At 39.4% G+C, this 16943-nt stretch overlaps 1 protein-coding gene across 2 annotated transcripts; it reads left to right on the top strand.

The window, feature by feature from the left end:
• Nucleotides 1-264: 264 nt before the first annotated feature.
• On the top strand, nt 265-7434 carry LOC129850432 (ubiquitin thioesterase OTU1). 2 transcript variants are annotated; one of them, XM_055916848.1, is made up of 3 exons: nt 265-351; nt 3677-3899; nt 4021-7434. In XM_055916848.1, exons 2-3 carry the CDS (start codon nt 3692-3694, stop codon nt 4722-4724), a joined length of 912 nt encoding a protein of 303 aa, XP_055772823.1. In that variant the 5' UTR covers nt 265-351; nt 3677-3691; the 3' UTR covers nt 4725-7434. The 2 variants fall into 2 exon arrangements, with proteins under 2 accessions (XP_055772823.1, XP_055772829.1); XM_055916854.1 differs by lacking the exon at nt 265-351 and having other exon boundaries at nt 359-3899.
• The last annotated feature ends 9509 nt before the right edge of the window (nt 7435-16943 follow it).

Here is a 16943-nt window from a genome sequence, read left to right as displayed (position 1 = left end):
GCCTTGAGCAAGGCACTTAACCCTAATCGCTCCTATAAATTGCTTTGCATAAGTGTCTGCTAAAATATAAAGTTAGCTCGTGTAATTTCACTTCAATTGCATTATTAGGATGTAAACTATATGAGGCTTTAATATGTCACAAAAGTTAACATTTAATTTGAAAAGAGACTGGATCCATCAATTGAGTGGATCTATCCCCTCTTCTAGCCAAAAGGAAACAAAGCTTGTGTATACGTCATGTGTGTGGCAACGACGTTACGAATAATAACACACTCACATTTGTGACGTTCTACACATCAGAGACTGTCGGTTGATATTTATTGTCCGAGGCAGGGGTACAATTTTCATCAGGTAAGCAAATAAATAATGGTTCAATTATTAATTAAAGAGGTAAATTACGTAGTTATGTAAAGTGAGGCTGCAATCTCGTTAGAGTAAAGTACCATAACAGTTTAGCCAGCTAACGTTAGCCCTTTGCTAGCAGAACACTTGGCTAGCTAGCCTAGTTGTCAAGCTAACACTCAACATCAATTAACGTTAATCAATCACATTGCTCATTTGCTTGTGTTTTGCTAGACAGTTTCACTGAAACCAGCTCGTCTCGTATTGTAGATAGCAGAAGAGGAAAGTGACAACATGCTAGCGTAGGTAACGCTAGCACAGAAATGCTATGTTATTTGTTTTTAAACATTATTTAACTAGGCAAGTCATTTAAGAACAAATTATTATTTACAATTACGGCCTACTTGTAAAGTCCTCTCCCCCGGCCAAACCCTGCCCTAAACAGGTGTTGTGCCGAAAAGCTCCCCCTCCCTCGCGTGAACGTGCACGCACTCAATTCTTCATTGCTGCGACTTGCTTGCTAGTTGAGATTTCTGATCAGGTTAGGCTGCGTTTCATTATATATTTTATGTCGGTTTGATCGTGGGGTACTAGTAATATCTGCAGTTTTCGGTTTGTTTCAAGTCTATTAGTCTATAAATAAATCTCCTTTCCAAAATTCGTCATCTCTACAATGTCTTATTCGACTAGTAGTTGTTCTGAAATGTTTATTGCTTGCCTACATTTGACTCTGTTTAATATAACACACATACATTAATTATTAATTTCGGTTGCCTATCCTGACATTAAGTTAATTCTATAGAAAGTATTTGACTCTAGCCACAAAATTAAGGAAATCTTGGGACTGTAAACGAGGCCTGTAAACTTCAGAATCATTTTGGTAACTCATGTTGACTAGTAGTGTGTGCCACAAAACAAAATTAGAGTATAAACAAACATTTATTTTAGAAACATTTTGTAATGTTTAAGAAAATAATGATAATACACATTAATCACACAATAACATCACAAAGTTAAGTTTGTTAACAAACATTAAATAAGAAATACAAATTTAGATCTTTGCATAATACGATCAAATTAAAAAAATAAAAATAAAAAAAAACATAAAAAGACAAATAACAAACAAATATTGGAAAGCTGCAACCGCTCGACTGAACATTTAGTCCACTTTTATGGAATGTTTTCCAGGTGATACCGTCGCCTGGAACTCAAGCCTAACCTAGTCCTGACAGGCAGCGCAGACATAATCCTCCAATGATGAGATGGTTTTCATACAGGACTGGTGGAACCATCGTGGGCACAACCAATCTGACATTTATGATGAAAAATGTTAATATATATATATTTTTTTAAATAATAATTCTTGAAATACAATTATTTCATTTATTATCAGACAAAGCAGATGATACTACCTCTAGAAATTGTCAATTCTAAAGGCACATTTTTAGGAGTATGAATTTGTATACGTAGTAATAAGCAATTACCCAGTTAGTGTCTTCCTCATTATTGTCCACCTCCCCACAGAAGTGGCACAGTTGGCTCAGGTTATCTAGCAAAACATAATGTCAAGTAGTCTATAAATCTTTACATGCATTTTTCTGAGCAAACAGGGAACAAGGGAATAGTTACAGAATTATTTAAATACATGTGTTTTAGTGGCCATCTAGTCAGAAGTTGGATCAAAGTTAACCTTGAAAGATCCATATCAATGTTTTTTATTAAATTAGAAATTGAACATAACAGCGTTTGAGGAGAGTGACTGCTATTTCTTCTCTCATGATGTTAACATCTTTGTCCGTATTTGAAAAGACAAATCGACTCCTCCTTCAGAACACATTCAGCAAATTGGGGAAAACAGTTGTTTCCCCCAAAAAAATTGTTACACTTAAGATTCTAACATTTAAGATTTGAAGTATACAACACAGCTATAATATAATTTGACAGTTCTGTTTTACCTTTTAGTCAGTATTCTATCAGTAGGTTCATTGTACATTTCCTTGAAAGTAAGTATGAGAGTATAAGTAAAGACCCCACAATAAGTAACATCTTGTTGGCATGGGTGAGGAAACACGCCCATCTGCAGATATTACACCCCTTCTCAGGTGCGATCTGAACATATATGTTAATAAAAGTACAGCATTTTGAAACACTTTATTGATTACAATATAGAGATTAATAACAGAGGGGAATCTGAGAATGCAGGGATTCCAGCAGGATGTGAGTTGAAGTAGTCAAATCTGGAGCTGACAAAGGCTCTGACTTAGCATCTTGGGGTCATCGCTGGATGGTGTGGAGGAAGAAGCAGAACGTTCAGGTTAGAGCTGGAATGTAAATGACGTGATCATCTCAGATTATCTAACATCTGAGAATGGGCATCCCTCGGATGAAGAGCATCTCTGTCTTGCTGATTATGTGCTGTCATCCAGGTGGAAATGTCACCTGCATATCTGATGTAGGAAAAGAGATAAGTTGAGTATCCTGTGAATATGTTTATGTAGTGAGTGTGAGATATAGATATATATCTATTTTCAATGATCATTATTGTGTTTTGTGGTTGAGGGGTGGGGGGAGGTTGATGGGGACGATGGAGGTGCTGGGGCTGTCCTATTGAGGGCGAAGAGACCTATTGGGGAGGGGATTCTTCATGGAGGCACATTCAGTCATAGTTTTGTTTATTATATTATACATATATTTTTTCTATTATTATAACAGTTTTACTGTGATTATGGATATGCACTTATGTTGACTTGTATATTTGAACTTTCTTTTTGCCTAGAGTACACTTTCATTTTATTACTACTGTACCTACATTCTTAACTAAAACAGAAAAAGTGTAAAGAAAAAATTTGGAAAAACACAATGGGATGGGTGAACGTGTGTGCACATTCACGCGAGGGAGGGGAGGGGGGGGGGTGCTGGCAGGGAGAAGCTTTCCTGCACAACACCGGACGACGCTGGGCCAGTTGTGCGCTGTCCTATGGGACTCCCGATCACGGCCGTTTGTGATCCAGCCCGGGATCGAACCCGGGTCTGTAGTGTCCCCCTAGCACTGCAATTCAGCGCCTCTCGGGAGGTGAAAAAGATCTTGGAGTTGCAGAACAAATAAATAGTTGCAGTCAGTTGTTTTGCTTGCACTGCTGTGATCGGAAGTTTAGCCCCATCGAAGTGTCATCAGCATGCTGTGACTTCAAACAAATTACTTTTCCATTAGAAATGAAAGTAATGTCTTGCTACAAGGTTCCTTGGCCTGAATAAACTAGCATTCACTTCTTCAGTTGTATGTAGCCTACATGCCTGTGATGTTCCTTTGTTGAATGGTGTTTTATTACCACAGGTTAAGGACCCCAGGATGTTGCGTCTGCGTTGCAAAACCAAAAATGGGAGCCACATAATGCAGGGCCTGACGCATCAGTCCTGTGTGCAGGAGCTGAAGAGCAAGGTAGAGGAGCTGACTGGTATCCCCTGTGATGTACAGAAGATAATGGTTGGTTACCCTCCCTCTAGCTTGGACCTCCGAAACGGAGATGCTCACCTCAAGGACTACCCCATCAAATCAGGTAGGCTATGTTGTCTCTCTCTTCTCACTTGAATCAATCACTTGTGACTTTTACACAGCTGGATACACTTCACCATGCAGTGTCATGGCTGTATTTGATTAAGAAAATGATTGTGTTGCAGGAGACACTCTCATTGTTGAGGAGGAAGAGAAGAACAAGATGAAGACCCAGACAATCAATTCAGCTGTAACCAAGGGACCCCGCCTGGAGTCTCCCCCTGTGCTGGCCAGAAGGGTCGTTCCAGCAGACAACTCCTGCCTGTTCACCAGTGTCTCCTATGTGGTGGAGGGCGGGGTATACGACCTAGCGTGTGCCCCCGAGATGCGAGGCCTCATCGCCCAGATCGTGTCGAGTGACCCAACGGCTTACTCGGAGGCAGTTTTGGGAAAGACCAACGAGGAGTACTGCACCTGGATCCGACGTGACGACACCTGGGGCGGAGCTATAGAGGTGTCCATCCTGTCCAAATTCTACCAGTGTGAGATCTGTGTAGTTGACACGCAGACAGTGCGTGTGGATAGATTTGGTGAGGACGCTGGCTACCACAAACGTGTGCTGCTCATCTACAACGGCATCCACTACGACCCACTGCAGAAAGAAACGCCTGGTTCCGACACTCCGCCCCAGACCATCTTCTCCACCACAGATGACATCATCCTGGCCCAGGCCCTGGAGCTAGCGGACGAGGCGCGAAGGCAGCGGCAGTTTACGGACATCAACCGCTTTGCCTTGCGCTGCATGGTGTGTCAGACAGGCCTAGTAGGACAGAAGGAGGCCCGGGAACATGCCAAGGAGACGGGCCACACCAACTTTGGAGAGGTGTAAGTCAGAGCACTCCTCCTCCTCTCACACACCCCCCTTACCTCACAACCACCACCCCCATGCCGTCACATCTGTGTCTGTACGATCCTCTACCTCACTTGGTCCAGCGAGATTCTGCAGACCCTGAGTTCTGTCTTACCCATTCAGTATTACTACTACAGCTGTTAGCTCACAGGCTAATCTACTGTAAGGTTCTGATCTCATACAAAATATCCTCTACAATTGTTTTAGGTTAATTTTTAAACTCAGTTTTGAGTCTTCACACTAAACTCAAAACACAGTGGGTGATTGTTTGTTGAAGTCTTGTTGCTCAGTAATGTAGCGTTTGTGGACACTAATGGAGCAGAAAACTTTCTTAATACCAAAATTGTAGATGCCTGGAAATGCCTTGCTTTTTCAGTTCTGACTTGTGGCACAACCGGCATGGCTCGATAGTACTACAACAGAAATCTTTTTCCAGGGCCATTGTGACAAGATACATGTTTGATTTCACACATCAATGAAAATATTAATGAAAATGTTTTTGTTTGTGCCTCACTAGTACTTGGAAAAACAGTGATAACTGTTGCAAAATATCAAATATAAACCCAGTCAGTCACTTGGTAGAGAAGCTGTTATTTTATATTGGCAATGCATTTAATATTTGTAATAGCAGAGTTTAGCTAGATTCTTTATAGGTCAATACAACCCTAAATTATCCAACAATGGTGCTCTGACAACTGTATAAGCTATTGTGTAAGCTATTACTGAATTTATTTTGATATTTTCTGCATTGTGGGTTGTCAGGTGTTTGGATTGAAATATAGCTCTGCATTCATCTTGATGTGGAACATTAACATTTCATGCAATTATTATCATGCCATGGCACTCTAGCATCAAAAGGCCATGGCATTACCCACAGTGGGATTGGTTTTTTATTATATTTATTTGTGTCTATTTTGTTGTAATTTGAATTATGGTATTTTGTATTACAGAGAATCGATAAGAATGCTACATGCTTATTTTATTTACATTTTAATCTTAAAATGATTAGACAGACTTACAATCTATATCATTCAGTCTATGTGATGAATCATTATATATTTGTAGTTCAGGTACTGCACACATGGTGCTTTGCTTTTCAACATTCTCTTCATGATAGTGTTTTTCTTTTTAATTTCCCGTTAGCCTCTCACTCACACCCTGTAGGTCTTGTTAGACTAATGTGAGGACCACCAAATGATGTCATAGTTGTAATGTTGATCTATAACCATGTTTCCATCCAGTTTTTATGCAAGATAAGTCATACCATATTTATTTTTTTAAACAGCTGTGATGGAAACAGGAATCTTCGATACAGTTTTATAAATGCAGACAGATTATGTGTTCGTTCGACATGGTGGGTTCTTTTTGTCTTTAAAATGAATTATGCGAAAAATGGTGGAAACACCTTTATGCGCAAATATTGATATAATAACCATCATATTGACTTAAACTTGGAGTCACGCAATTATATGGTGTGTGTGGTTCTTCCACTACTACTGGAAACCATGTAGTTTATTAGGCTGCAGATGAAATAAGTTCTGAACTTCACAGGCTGGTAAAAGTGCACAATGTTGAGCTTGATGCTCCTTTCCAATAAATATTCTGGTGACATGATGACTGCAGTTTGACCAACAAATATTTTCGCCCTTATCCGTAATAATCTCATCATATAGACTAGCCTATTCACACTGTATCTGCAAGCTGTTGGCTAGAGCGCACTTGCCAAGACTAGAGTAGGCACATCTTGCCATTTAACTCAACAGTTTGTGTCAAAACTATCAGTGGAGTTGAAAATGTGATGTAAACACATTGAACTTTAGATTTTATTTGGAACATGAAAACTTCAGTTAAATAATACATTGTGTGCACTACGTCATCATGCACTGATTTTGATCCGCAACAAGTCAGTTTGGTGGAAAAAGCGCATATTTTCTTTATGCGTATTTTAGAATATGCAATAAAATCTGTCTCCAATTGGATGGAAACCTAGCAACTGTGTGTTCAATCTAAATGCATGAGAGGAAGACTGCCACTGTTCTACTTTCACAGCCACCGTGATCTCATGCCTTGCTCTTGAAGCGGAGCCATTGAGATGGTTGAACCCTATAATTCTCACACATGAAAATACATGAATTCTGACCGTTTTCTTCAAGAGGTTGATACTGTTGTTACTGGCATAAATAATCATAATTTTGGGTTGTTGGCAGAGATGAACGGCTGGGGATTTGTTTTTTTCCCCCCCATCTAACTATTAATGCAGTCTAAAAGCTCTCGCACATCATTTCTCAAAATATTTGTTTTAGCTTTTGTCAGCTGGTCGTAAACAGACTCCAAAGTGTCCCCTATACAATTCAGAAAACTTCTTTGACTTGTTATTTATAGAAAATGGACATGATGTATTAGCATTATGAATGCTTGTCTTACAATGAAATAATCTGGGCCAGGGCCGGCTTTGTGTGGAATATGTTTCCTTGTTCTTGCTTGGACTTTTCAAAGACTTGTGTGTAAGAGGTCTGGGACATGGTTCTAGTGGGTGTTGATTTGACTCAAATAAGACTTCTCCCACAACCCATTACATGGATGTTCAAGGAAACGTTCAATGAATGTTGCACTCAAAGCACTACAGAGAAACTGGGTTTACTTGATTTTTCCAATGTTGTCACAATAAAATAAATCATTTAGGATATTATTTGAGTGAATGTGTTTTTGTATTCGGTTTTAGATTCTAATGTGCTTTAAACCCTACATATTGATACTGTACTGTCAACCAATGAAAGATCTCTAGTAGAAAGAGGAGGAAGGGAAGCGCTACTAAGGTACACAATAGTACATTTTGGTAGATAGAAGGTGCTCTTTGGTAAAAGGGGTAAATTGGTCATCAAAAAGAAAGGAGGACCAAGGCACTCTTCATAAAATTAATTAAAATGCCTTCATTAGTATGGCATGTTCAATAGAAACAAAGTTTTAAAATTGGTTTTTAAAACTTTGTTTCTATTGAACATGCCGTACTAATAAAGGCATTTTAATTAATTATATGAAGAGTGCCTTGGTCCTCCTTTCTTTTTTTAATGAAAGATCTCTTAGTGAATGGCAGCCATACTATTGCTGTTACCCTACTGAAATGTAGGCTACTCTGTTCTAACAGTGTACAAGGGTCTCTCTGTTGGATTACACTTTAGTTCTATGTTGTGAAGCATCTCTCTGATGAGGGCATGAAATGTGGAGCTCTAGTAACCTTAGACACCATCAGTAAGGGGCCGATTCAGACTTAGGAAATGTACGCCTATCCTATGCACTTCTAAGTATTTTCACGCTCAGAATAAATTTCATTCAACCCCTGAAAATCCTCCCACTTGCTGGCCAACTGATTTTCTCGTGGAGTTTTCATTCAATAGGGTTTTCAGTACATTTGTCTTAAGCCATCCCTTTAAAGACAGTGTACCTTTTTAGTTTGAATTTTGTTGACAGACTCACTAGAATATATCGAGAGAACGGCTTCAGAATATTAGGGATCAATGAAAGAAAGCCATCTAAATATATGCATGTTCTTCTCCGTTTCAGCACCAATTGGTAGATTAAAAAATACTCTGCTCTTGTACATTATTAGGCTAAGGAAAGTATTTATGAATCATTAAAAAAACATGCTTTGGAGAGCCTTTACACACATTCTGAAAATTGACACATTCAGTTCTTCAACCAATGGTAATGTTGGAAGGTTAGTGTACAGTTGAAGTCGGAAGTTTACATACACCTTAGCCAAATACATTTAAACTCAGTTTCACAATTCTTGACATTTATTCCTAGTAAAAATTCCCTGCCTTAGGATCACCACTTTATTTTAAGAATGTGAAAAGTCAGAATAATAGTAGAGAGAATTATTTATTTCAGCTTTTGTTTCTTTCATCACATTCCCAGTGGGTCAGAAGTTTACGTACACTCAATTAGTATTTGGTAGCATTGCCTTTAAATTGTTTAACTTGGGTCAAATGTTTCTGGTAGCCTTCCACAAGTTTCCCACAATAAGTTGGGTGAATTTTGGCCCATTCCTCCTGACAGAGCTGGTGTAACTGAGTCAGGTTTGTAGGCCTCCTTGCTCGCACACACTTTTTCAGTTCTGCCCACAAATTTTCTATGAGATTGAGGTCAAGGCTTTGTGATGGCCACTCCAATACCTTGACATTGTTGTCAGACTGCTCTATCAAATCATATAATTAATTATAATAAACACACAGAAATACAAGCCTTCGGTCATTAATGTGATCAAATCTGGAAACTATCATTTAGAAAACAAAACGTTTATTATTTCAGGGAAATACGGAACATTTCCATATTTTATCGAACCGGTGGCATCCATAAGTCTAAATATTGCTGTTACATTGCACAACCTTCAATGTTATTTCATAATTATGTAAAATTCTGGCAAATTAATGACGGTCTTTGTTAGGAAGAAATGGTCTTCACACAGTTCGCAATGAGCCAGGCGGCCCAAACTGCTGCATATACCCTGACTCTGCTTGCACAGAGCGCAAGAGAGGTGACACAATTTCCCTAGTTAATATTGACTGCTAACATGAATTTCTTTTAACTAAATATGCAGGTTTAAAAAAATATATACTTCTGTGTATTGATTTTAAGAAAGGCATTGACGTTTATGGTTAGGTACATTGGTGTAACAGTGCTTTTTTTGCAAATGCGCTTGTTAAATCACCACCCGTTAAGCGAAGTAGGCTGTGATTCGATGATAAATTAACAGGCACCGCATTGATTATTTGCCACGCAGGACAAGCTAGTTAAACTAGTAATATCATCAACCATGTGTAGTTAACTAGTGATTATGTTAAGATTGATTGTTTTTTGGCCTCCCGGTTGGCGCAGTGGTCTAGGGCACTGCATCGCTGCACCAGAGTCTCTGGGTTCGCCCCCAGGCTCTGTCGCAGCCGGCCGCGACCGGGAGGTCCGTGGGGCGACGCACAATTGGGCCAGCAGTCGTCCGGGTTAGGGAGGGTTTGGCCGGTAGGGATTTCCTTGTCTCATCGCACTCCTGTGGCGGGCTGGGCGCAGTGCGCGCTAACCAAGGGGGGCCAGGTGCACGGTGTTTCCTCCGACACATTGGTGCGGCTGGCTTCCGGGTTGGAGGCGCGCTGTGTTAAAGAAGCAGTGCGGCTTGGTTGGGTTGTGCTTCGGAGGACGCATAGCTTTCGACCTTCGTCTCTCCCGAGCCCGTGCGGGAGTTGTAGCGATGAGACAAGATAGTAATTACTAGCGATTGGATAACACGAAAATTGAGAAAAGGGGATAAAATTTATAAAATAAAAAAATAAAAAAAGATTGATTGTTTTTTATAAGATAAGTTTAATGCTAGCTAGCAACTTACCTTGGCTCCTTGCTGCACTTGCGTAACAGGTGGTCAGCCTGCCACGCAGTCTCCTCGCGGAGTGCAATCTAATCGGCTTCCAAAAATGCCGATTACCGATTGTTATGAAAACTTGATATCGGCCCTAATTAATCGGTCGACCTGGAGCAGTGGCTTTTTCCTTGCTGAGCGGCCTTTCAGGTTATGTCGATATAGGACTAGTTTTACTGTGGATTTGGATACTTTTGTACCCGTTTCCTCCAGCATCTTCACAAGGTCTTGCTGCTGTTCTGGGATTGATTTGCACTTTCCGCACCAAAGTACGTTCATCTCTAGGAGACAGAATGTGTCTTCTTCCTGAGCGGTATGATTACTGCGTGGTCCCATGGTGTTTATACTTGCATACTATTGTTTGTACAGATGAACGTGGTATCTTCAGGTGTTTGAAAATTTCTCCCAAAGATTAACCAGACTTGTGGAGGTCTAGAATTTTTGGGGCTGATTTCTTTTGATTTTCCCATGATGTCAAGCAGAGGCACTGAGTTTGAAGGTAGGCCTTGAAATACATCCACAGGTACACCTCCGATTGACTCAAATTATGTCAATTAGCCTATCAGAAGCTTCTAAAGCCATGACATCATTTTCTGGAATTTCTGGAATTTTCAAGCTGTATAAAGGCACAGTCAACTTAGTGTATGTAAACTTCTGACCCACTGGAATTGTGATACAGTGAATTACAAGTGAAATAATCTGTCTGTAAATAACTGTTGGAAAAAGGACTTGTGTCATGCACAAAGTAGATGTCCTAACCGACTTGCCAAAACTATAGTTTGTTAGCAAGTTAGCATTTGTGGAGTGGTTGAAAAACTAGTTTTAATAACTACAACCTAAGTGTAGGTTAACTTCCGACTTCAACTGTACATATAATTATAATAGGGAGAATAGTGTACAAAAGTAGGCTATACCCTCGTCTATTGCCTGCACTAACTATGGAACTGTGTGATGACACGGGCAAGTATTGCGCCATGTATCAGGTTCAAACTGTTACAGCTTGGTCTGATGATTAAAGTAGCCTACATGTTTTTTCTTTATGATCAACTGTTACTAATGATCCTCAGCAACAACCACACGGCCTGATGGCGTTTACAGAGGAAGCAAATGAAGGTAAACGGGAAAAAATGTATTAAATGGAATGATAATGTAAGCTATACCAACTGAAGGGAACTAACAGTAAATTGGCAGTTGAACATGTGTGGTTATAAGCTTCAGCTTGTTAGGGAAAGGCATCCTGTCAATGGGACAGTTGTAAATCATGTAGTGTCGTGTCATGATCGCAGATTTGAGAGAAACAACAAATGTCGGTACATATAAGTGTCTTCTATCGGCTGAAAGCTTAAATTCTTGTTAATATAACTGCACTGTCCAATTTACAGTAGCTATTACTGCGAAAAAATGCCATACTATTGTTTGAGGAGAGCTCAAAACAACAAAACACTTTTCACCGCGACGGGTTTGATAAATTCACCTCTGAAGGTGAAATGTGTACTTACATTCTGAAATATTGCTCTGATTTATCGTCCCAGAGATAACATGAAGTATCGTTTTGTTAGATAAAATCCTTTTTCATATCCTAAAAATGTCCATATATATAGCATGCACAATCGATTTTGTATTTCCACTCGTTCAATTTGCAAAGAAAGGAATCTGTGAAAATCTAACCCTAAACGTTGTTTCAACCAGTCAAATGACGTTCATATTTATTCCTCAGAGATCCTAGAACAAAACCAGACTTCACTCTATCATTAGGAGTGTAGTATATCCTATAGGACACCAAATTTGGTCAAAGAGCGACGCCTTCATGGCGCGCCGATGACACGGGCGGTCTTCACCTGATTGACTTTGTCAAATAAGCACCAATCGGGGTCAAACAAAGCTAACTAGATAGCCAATGAGCTGGGAGTTTACGGGAGTATGCGGAAGTATACCCCGTATCTGTCGCACAATTTTGCTGCTAACCTTGTGCGACAGCAAGCCTTTTCCTTTTGGACAAAAATTGCAAGACTTTCGAGAGTTATGAAGTTATGAAAACTGGGTGTTTTGCAAATGTTGAACTTATAATATGGCTAATAATACTGGAAAAGCTAAATCAAAGTCCAAGTACACAGATTTGACGATATTCTTGCAGAAAAATGTACTGTAAATATACATTTGGGCAAATCGTGAAGGACACCTGGTAACTTCACACTACAGTGAGGGAAAAAAGTATTTGATCCCCTGCTGATTTTGTACGTTTGCCCACTGACAAAGAAATGATCAGTCTATAATTGTAATGGTAGGTTTATTTGAACAGTGAGAGACAGAATAACAACAAAAATATCCAGAAAAAAACGCATGTTATAATGTTATAAATTGATTTGCATTTTAATGAGGGAAATAAGTATTTGACCCCCTCTCAATCAGAAAGATTTCTGGCTCCCAGGTGTCTTTCATACAGGTAACGAGCTGAGATTAGGAGCACACTCTTAAAGGGAGTGCTCCTAATCTCAGTTTCTTACCTGTATAAAAGACACCTGTCCACAGAAGCAATCAATCAGATTCCAAACTCTCCACCATGGCCAAGACCAAAGAGCTCTCCAAGGATGTCAGGGACAAGATTGTAGATCTACACAAGGCTGGAATGGGCTACAAGACCATTGCCAAGCAGCTTGGTGAGAAGGTGACAACAATTGGTGCGATTATTCGCAAATGGAAGAAACACAAAAGAACTGTCAAACTCCCTTGGCCTAGGGCACCATGCAAGATCTCACCTCGTGGAGTTGCAATGATCATGAGAATGGTGAGGAATCAGCCCAGAACTACACAGGAGGATCTTGTCAATGATCTCAAGGCAGCTGGGACCATAGTCACCAAGAAAACAATTGGTAACACACTACGCCGTGAAGGACTGAAATCCTGCAGCGCCCGCAAGGTCCCCCTGCTCAAGAAAGCACATATACATGCCCGTCTGAAGTTTTCCAATGAACATCTGAATGATTCAGAAGACAACTGGGTGAACGTGTTGTGGTCAGACGAGACCAAAATGGAGTTCTTTGGCATCAACTCAACTTGCCGTGTTTGGAGGAGGAGGAATGCTGCCTATGACCCCAAGAAAGCATCCCCACCGTCAAACATGGAGGTGGAAACATTATGCTTTGGGGGTGTTTTTCTGCTAAGGGGACAGGACAACTTCACCGCATCAAAGGGACGATGGACGGGTCCATGTACCGTCAAATCTTGGGTGAAAACCTCCTTCCCTCAGCCAGGGTATTGAAAATGGGTCGTGGATGGGTATTCCAGCATGACAATGACCCAAAACACACGGCCAAGGCAACAAAGGAGTGGCTCAAGAAGAAGCACATTAAGGTCCTGGAGTGGCCTAGCCAGTCTCCAGACCTTAATCCCATAGAAAATCTGTGGAGGGAGCTGAAGGTTCGAGTTGCCAAACGTCAGCCTCGAAATCTTAATGACTTGAAGAAGATCTGCAAAGAGGAGTGGGACAAAATCCCTCCTGAGATGTGTGCAAACCTGGTGGCCAACTACAAGAAACATCTGACCTCTGTGATTGCCAACAAGGGTTTTGCCACCAAGTACTAAGTCATGTTTTGCAGAGGGGTCAAATACTTATTTCCCTCATTAAAATGCAAATCAATTTATAACATTTTTGACATGCGTTTTTCTGGATTTTTCTGTTGATATTCTGTCTCTCACTGTTCAAATAAACCTACCATTAAAATTACAGACTGATCATTTCATTGTCAGTGGGCAAACGAACAAAATCAGCAGGGGATCAAATACTTTTTTCCCTCACTGTAAATGTCATGTAGCTTGCTCATATTTCAAGTTATCAGTCTAAAACTACTGCCCTCTTTTGGACACCATTGGAATTCACAACCAGAGTGATGGATAGAGTTGGGACCTTTCTGGTGCATTTCAAAGATGGTGATAGAAAAAAATACAAAAAAAATGTTGTTTTTTTCTTTGTATTTTCTTCTACCAGATCTATTGTGTTATATTCTCCTACATTCAATTCACATTTCCACAAACTTCAAAGTGTTTCCTTTCAAATGGTGCCACGAATATGCATATCCTTGCTTCAGGGCCTGATCTACAGGCAGTTAGATTTGTGTATGTCATTTTAGGCGAAAATTGAAAAAAAGGGGCTATCCCTAACAAGATTTATCAAGCCTACGGATGGTCGATACGGATAGTGGTTAATATTTAATATGATAGAAACAGAAATCCGCGGTAGCCTATAATTAAGACATTCGAATGCCCATCCCTGCAAGTTAAAAAGCTGTACAATTTAAATTCTGCATAATGGCACAGTATTTCATAAACTTTACAGTGGGAAAATTGATATGTTGATATGCTCCAGTTTGCTGCCATATGACTGGTTTCACATTTGTAAAACAGAGGTAAAATAGATCTAAAATAAGTGTAATTTATATTTACAATTCACTTTTCCAAAACCGATTACTCATTTACGTAGCTCTTATCTCTCATCAAGTTGTAAATTACAGTGCATGGAGAATAATGTTATTTCTATCGGGAAAAATAAGGTAGATGCTTTTCCCACTTGAAACAGGTTTGTTTGCTATACCTTATTCATGGTTTCCTCGTTCATAAAGGTGGTGGAATTATTATGGAATTAAGTCAAGGTCAGAATATAGCTTACCTGTAGACAAACCTCCGCCACACCTTCATTTATTCGATTTCCGTCCCAAACTAATAGCGTGTAAATAGCATGCTTTTTTCATGCTTAAGTTCAAGGTCAGAATATGCATAGAGAGACAAGTGGAAAAAGGGAATTATGTTCCATTCACGCACACTTAACTCAGGACAAAATTCCCCCCTAACTGAATACAGTAATGCTGCCTAGATTTGTTTTCCTTATGATAAACCCGGTACAATGCAGATGGGATTGATTTCAAACTCACGTTGATGAGCCAGTGAATATTTAATTGGAAGTATTTTAGGATGTCAGCAAAAAGGCTATGACAATGCAATGCTATTGCAGTATATATATACTGTATATATTTTTTTTATCTTGCACAATTTACTTTGTAGATTCACTTTAATATTTTGTCATGGGTAATATTTTATCTTGGTTGATAGTTTGCTGTATAGCCTAAACAGTCCATAATTATTCACTGACCAAAGGCAGTTATAATGAATCCCAATCCTACAAACATGATTAAATCAATGTAATCATTGGCAACTGGATTAGACATGTTATTTTAAGGAACCTTCAATCTCCAACAATAGGATTGGAAACCTGTGCATGACAACAGTGACACACCGCTACATTCAGGGCCATTCCTACACAAGTATTCTGAGAATATAAAACACTAGTGGTAGGCATTTTTTGTAGATACTATAACAAAATTGCTTACCGATTCAAGGATCAAGGTTAACACCACTAAAACATATAGTTAACCTACTACTACATAGATGTGTAGCTTGAATGAAGCCTCAACAGCTTAGGTGTACTGTGCTATGATTGGTTAAGAATGTGTAGCACATGGTTTATTATCACCTGTAGTAGCAAGGTGCTGAACAGAAGCGCAGACGGTAGAGGCAGGCAACAGGTGGACGGACAAGCCCTGCGCAATTGATGGAATGTGGGGTTATTAGCACAAATCCTGTAAAATTGCAACAAATTACTGGTAAGCTTAATTATAATACAATAGAGAATTGCTACTTGTATATTTTTATATGATAAAATAATGATTCTGAATGGTTCTTGAAATTAAAACAAATGTATAGCCTACATAGATTTAGCTGTAAACTATCTGCATGGCTACTGTATATTGCCTAGATTGTATGGCAACTATTGATAATACAGATCAATTGACCTTCTTGAATAAGACACAAGACCAGCACGGCATACATTTACTCACTAGTTATACAATTGCCTCTGTACAAACATACTGAGTCCAATGGGAGTGTCAAGATCAGAAAAAGACATTGACCATGGTGTTGAATATCTGCTCGCAACTTTTAACCTGCTTTATGACAATAAAGTGTTAATCCCCTTATTATGGTATTGCCCCCAGTGCATGTGTATGTTTGAGCAAATCATGCAACAATGTTTACAATATAGTCCTGAATTGATGGAGAATAAGACATTTGTTTTTCCATTGTGTGTCAGGTGACTCACCATCACAGACACAAATGGGTTGTATTCAATATGAGCCAAACCATGAGTAAGCCCTTTGAGCAGTTGACAGGAACGTTGTTCTCGCTAATAAGTATATGTACTTCTATGTCAGAAGTGGTGAGTTGAAGTAATGATTAACTAGATGATCTGAGATCTGTCATTCTGAGGAAATTAGCATGTTGTCACAGCACCTGCGGGACATAGCTAATCTCTGTAAATACTGTACAACAACTGATAATACTGTGTGGTGATAACCTGCATCTATTTTCCCTTCTTTCACCCATAGGGCAGGCTGATCATACACATTGGCATGATAGGGGCATAAGGGTTCAAGTCTTTTGTGTGTCTTGGTTAAACCTCTGAAATATATAACACAAAACACAATGGAGGTTATTCATTTCATATCTTTTGCATATCTCATATCTAGTGAAACATCTATAGGGAACATTGGAATGTGTTATACAGTAGGAGACTGATAACCACAGATAAGACATTTTATTACTTTTCTATCCAGTATCGACTGTATTATTCATTTTTGTCAAACTCTTTTGTTGTGAATCAGAATAGATGAGGCTGTGTGCTCTACATTGTCTGCTTGAGGTGCCACTGCCCTGCTATTTGCATTAGATCAGCCCCGATTGGCACA

The sequence above is a fragment of the Salvelinus fontinalis genome, chromosome 3 (assembly GCF_029448725.1).
Source record: "Salvelinus fontinalis isolate EN_2023a chromosome 3, ASM2944872v1, whole genome shotgun sequence".
Lineage (NCBI taxonomy): Eukaryota > Metazoa > Chordata > Actinopteri > Salmoniformes > Salmonidae > Salvelinus > Salvelinus fontinalis.
This window is presented reverse-complemented; position numbering and strand designations above follow the sequence as displayed.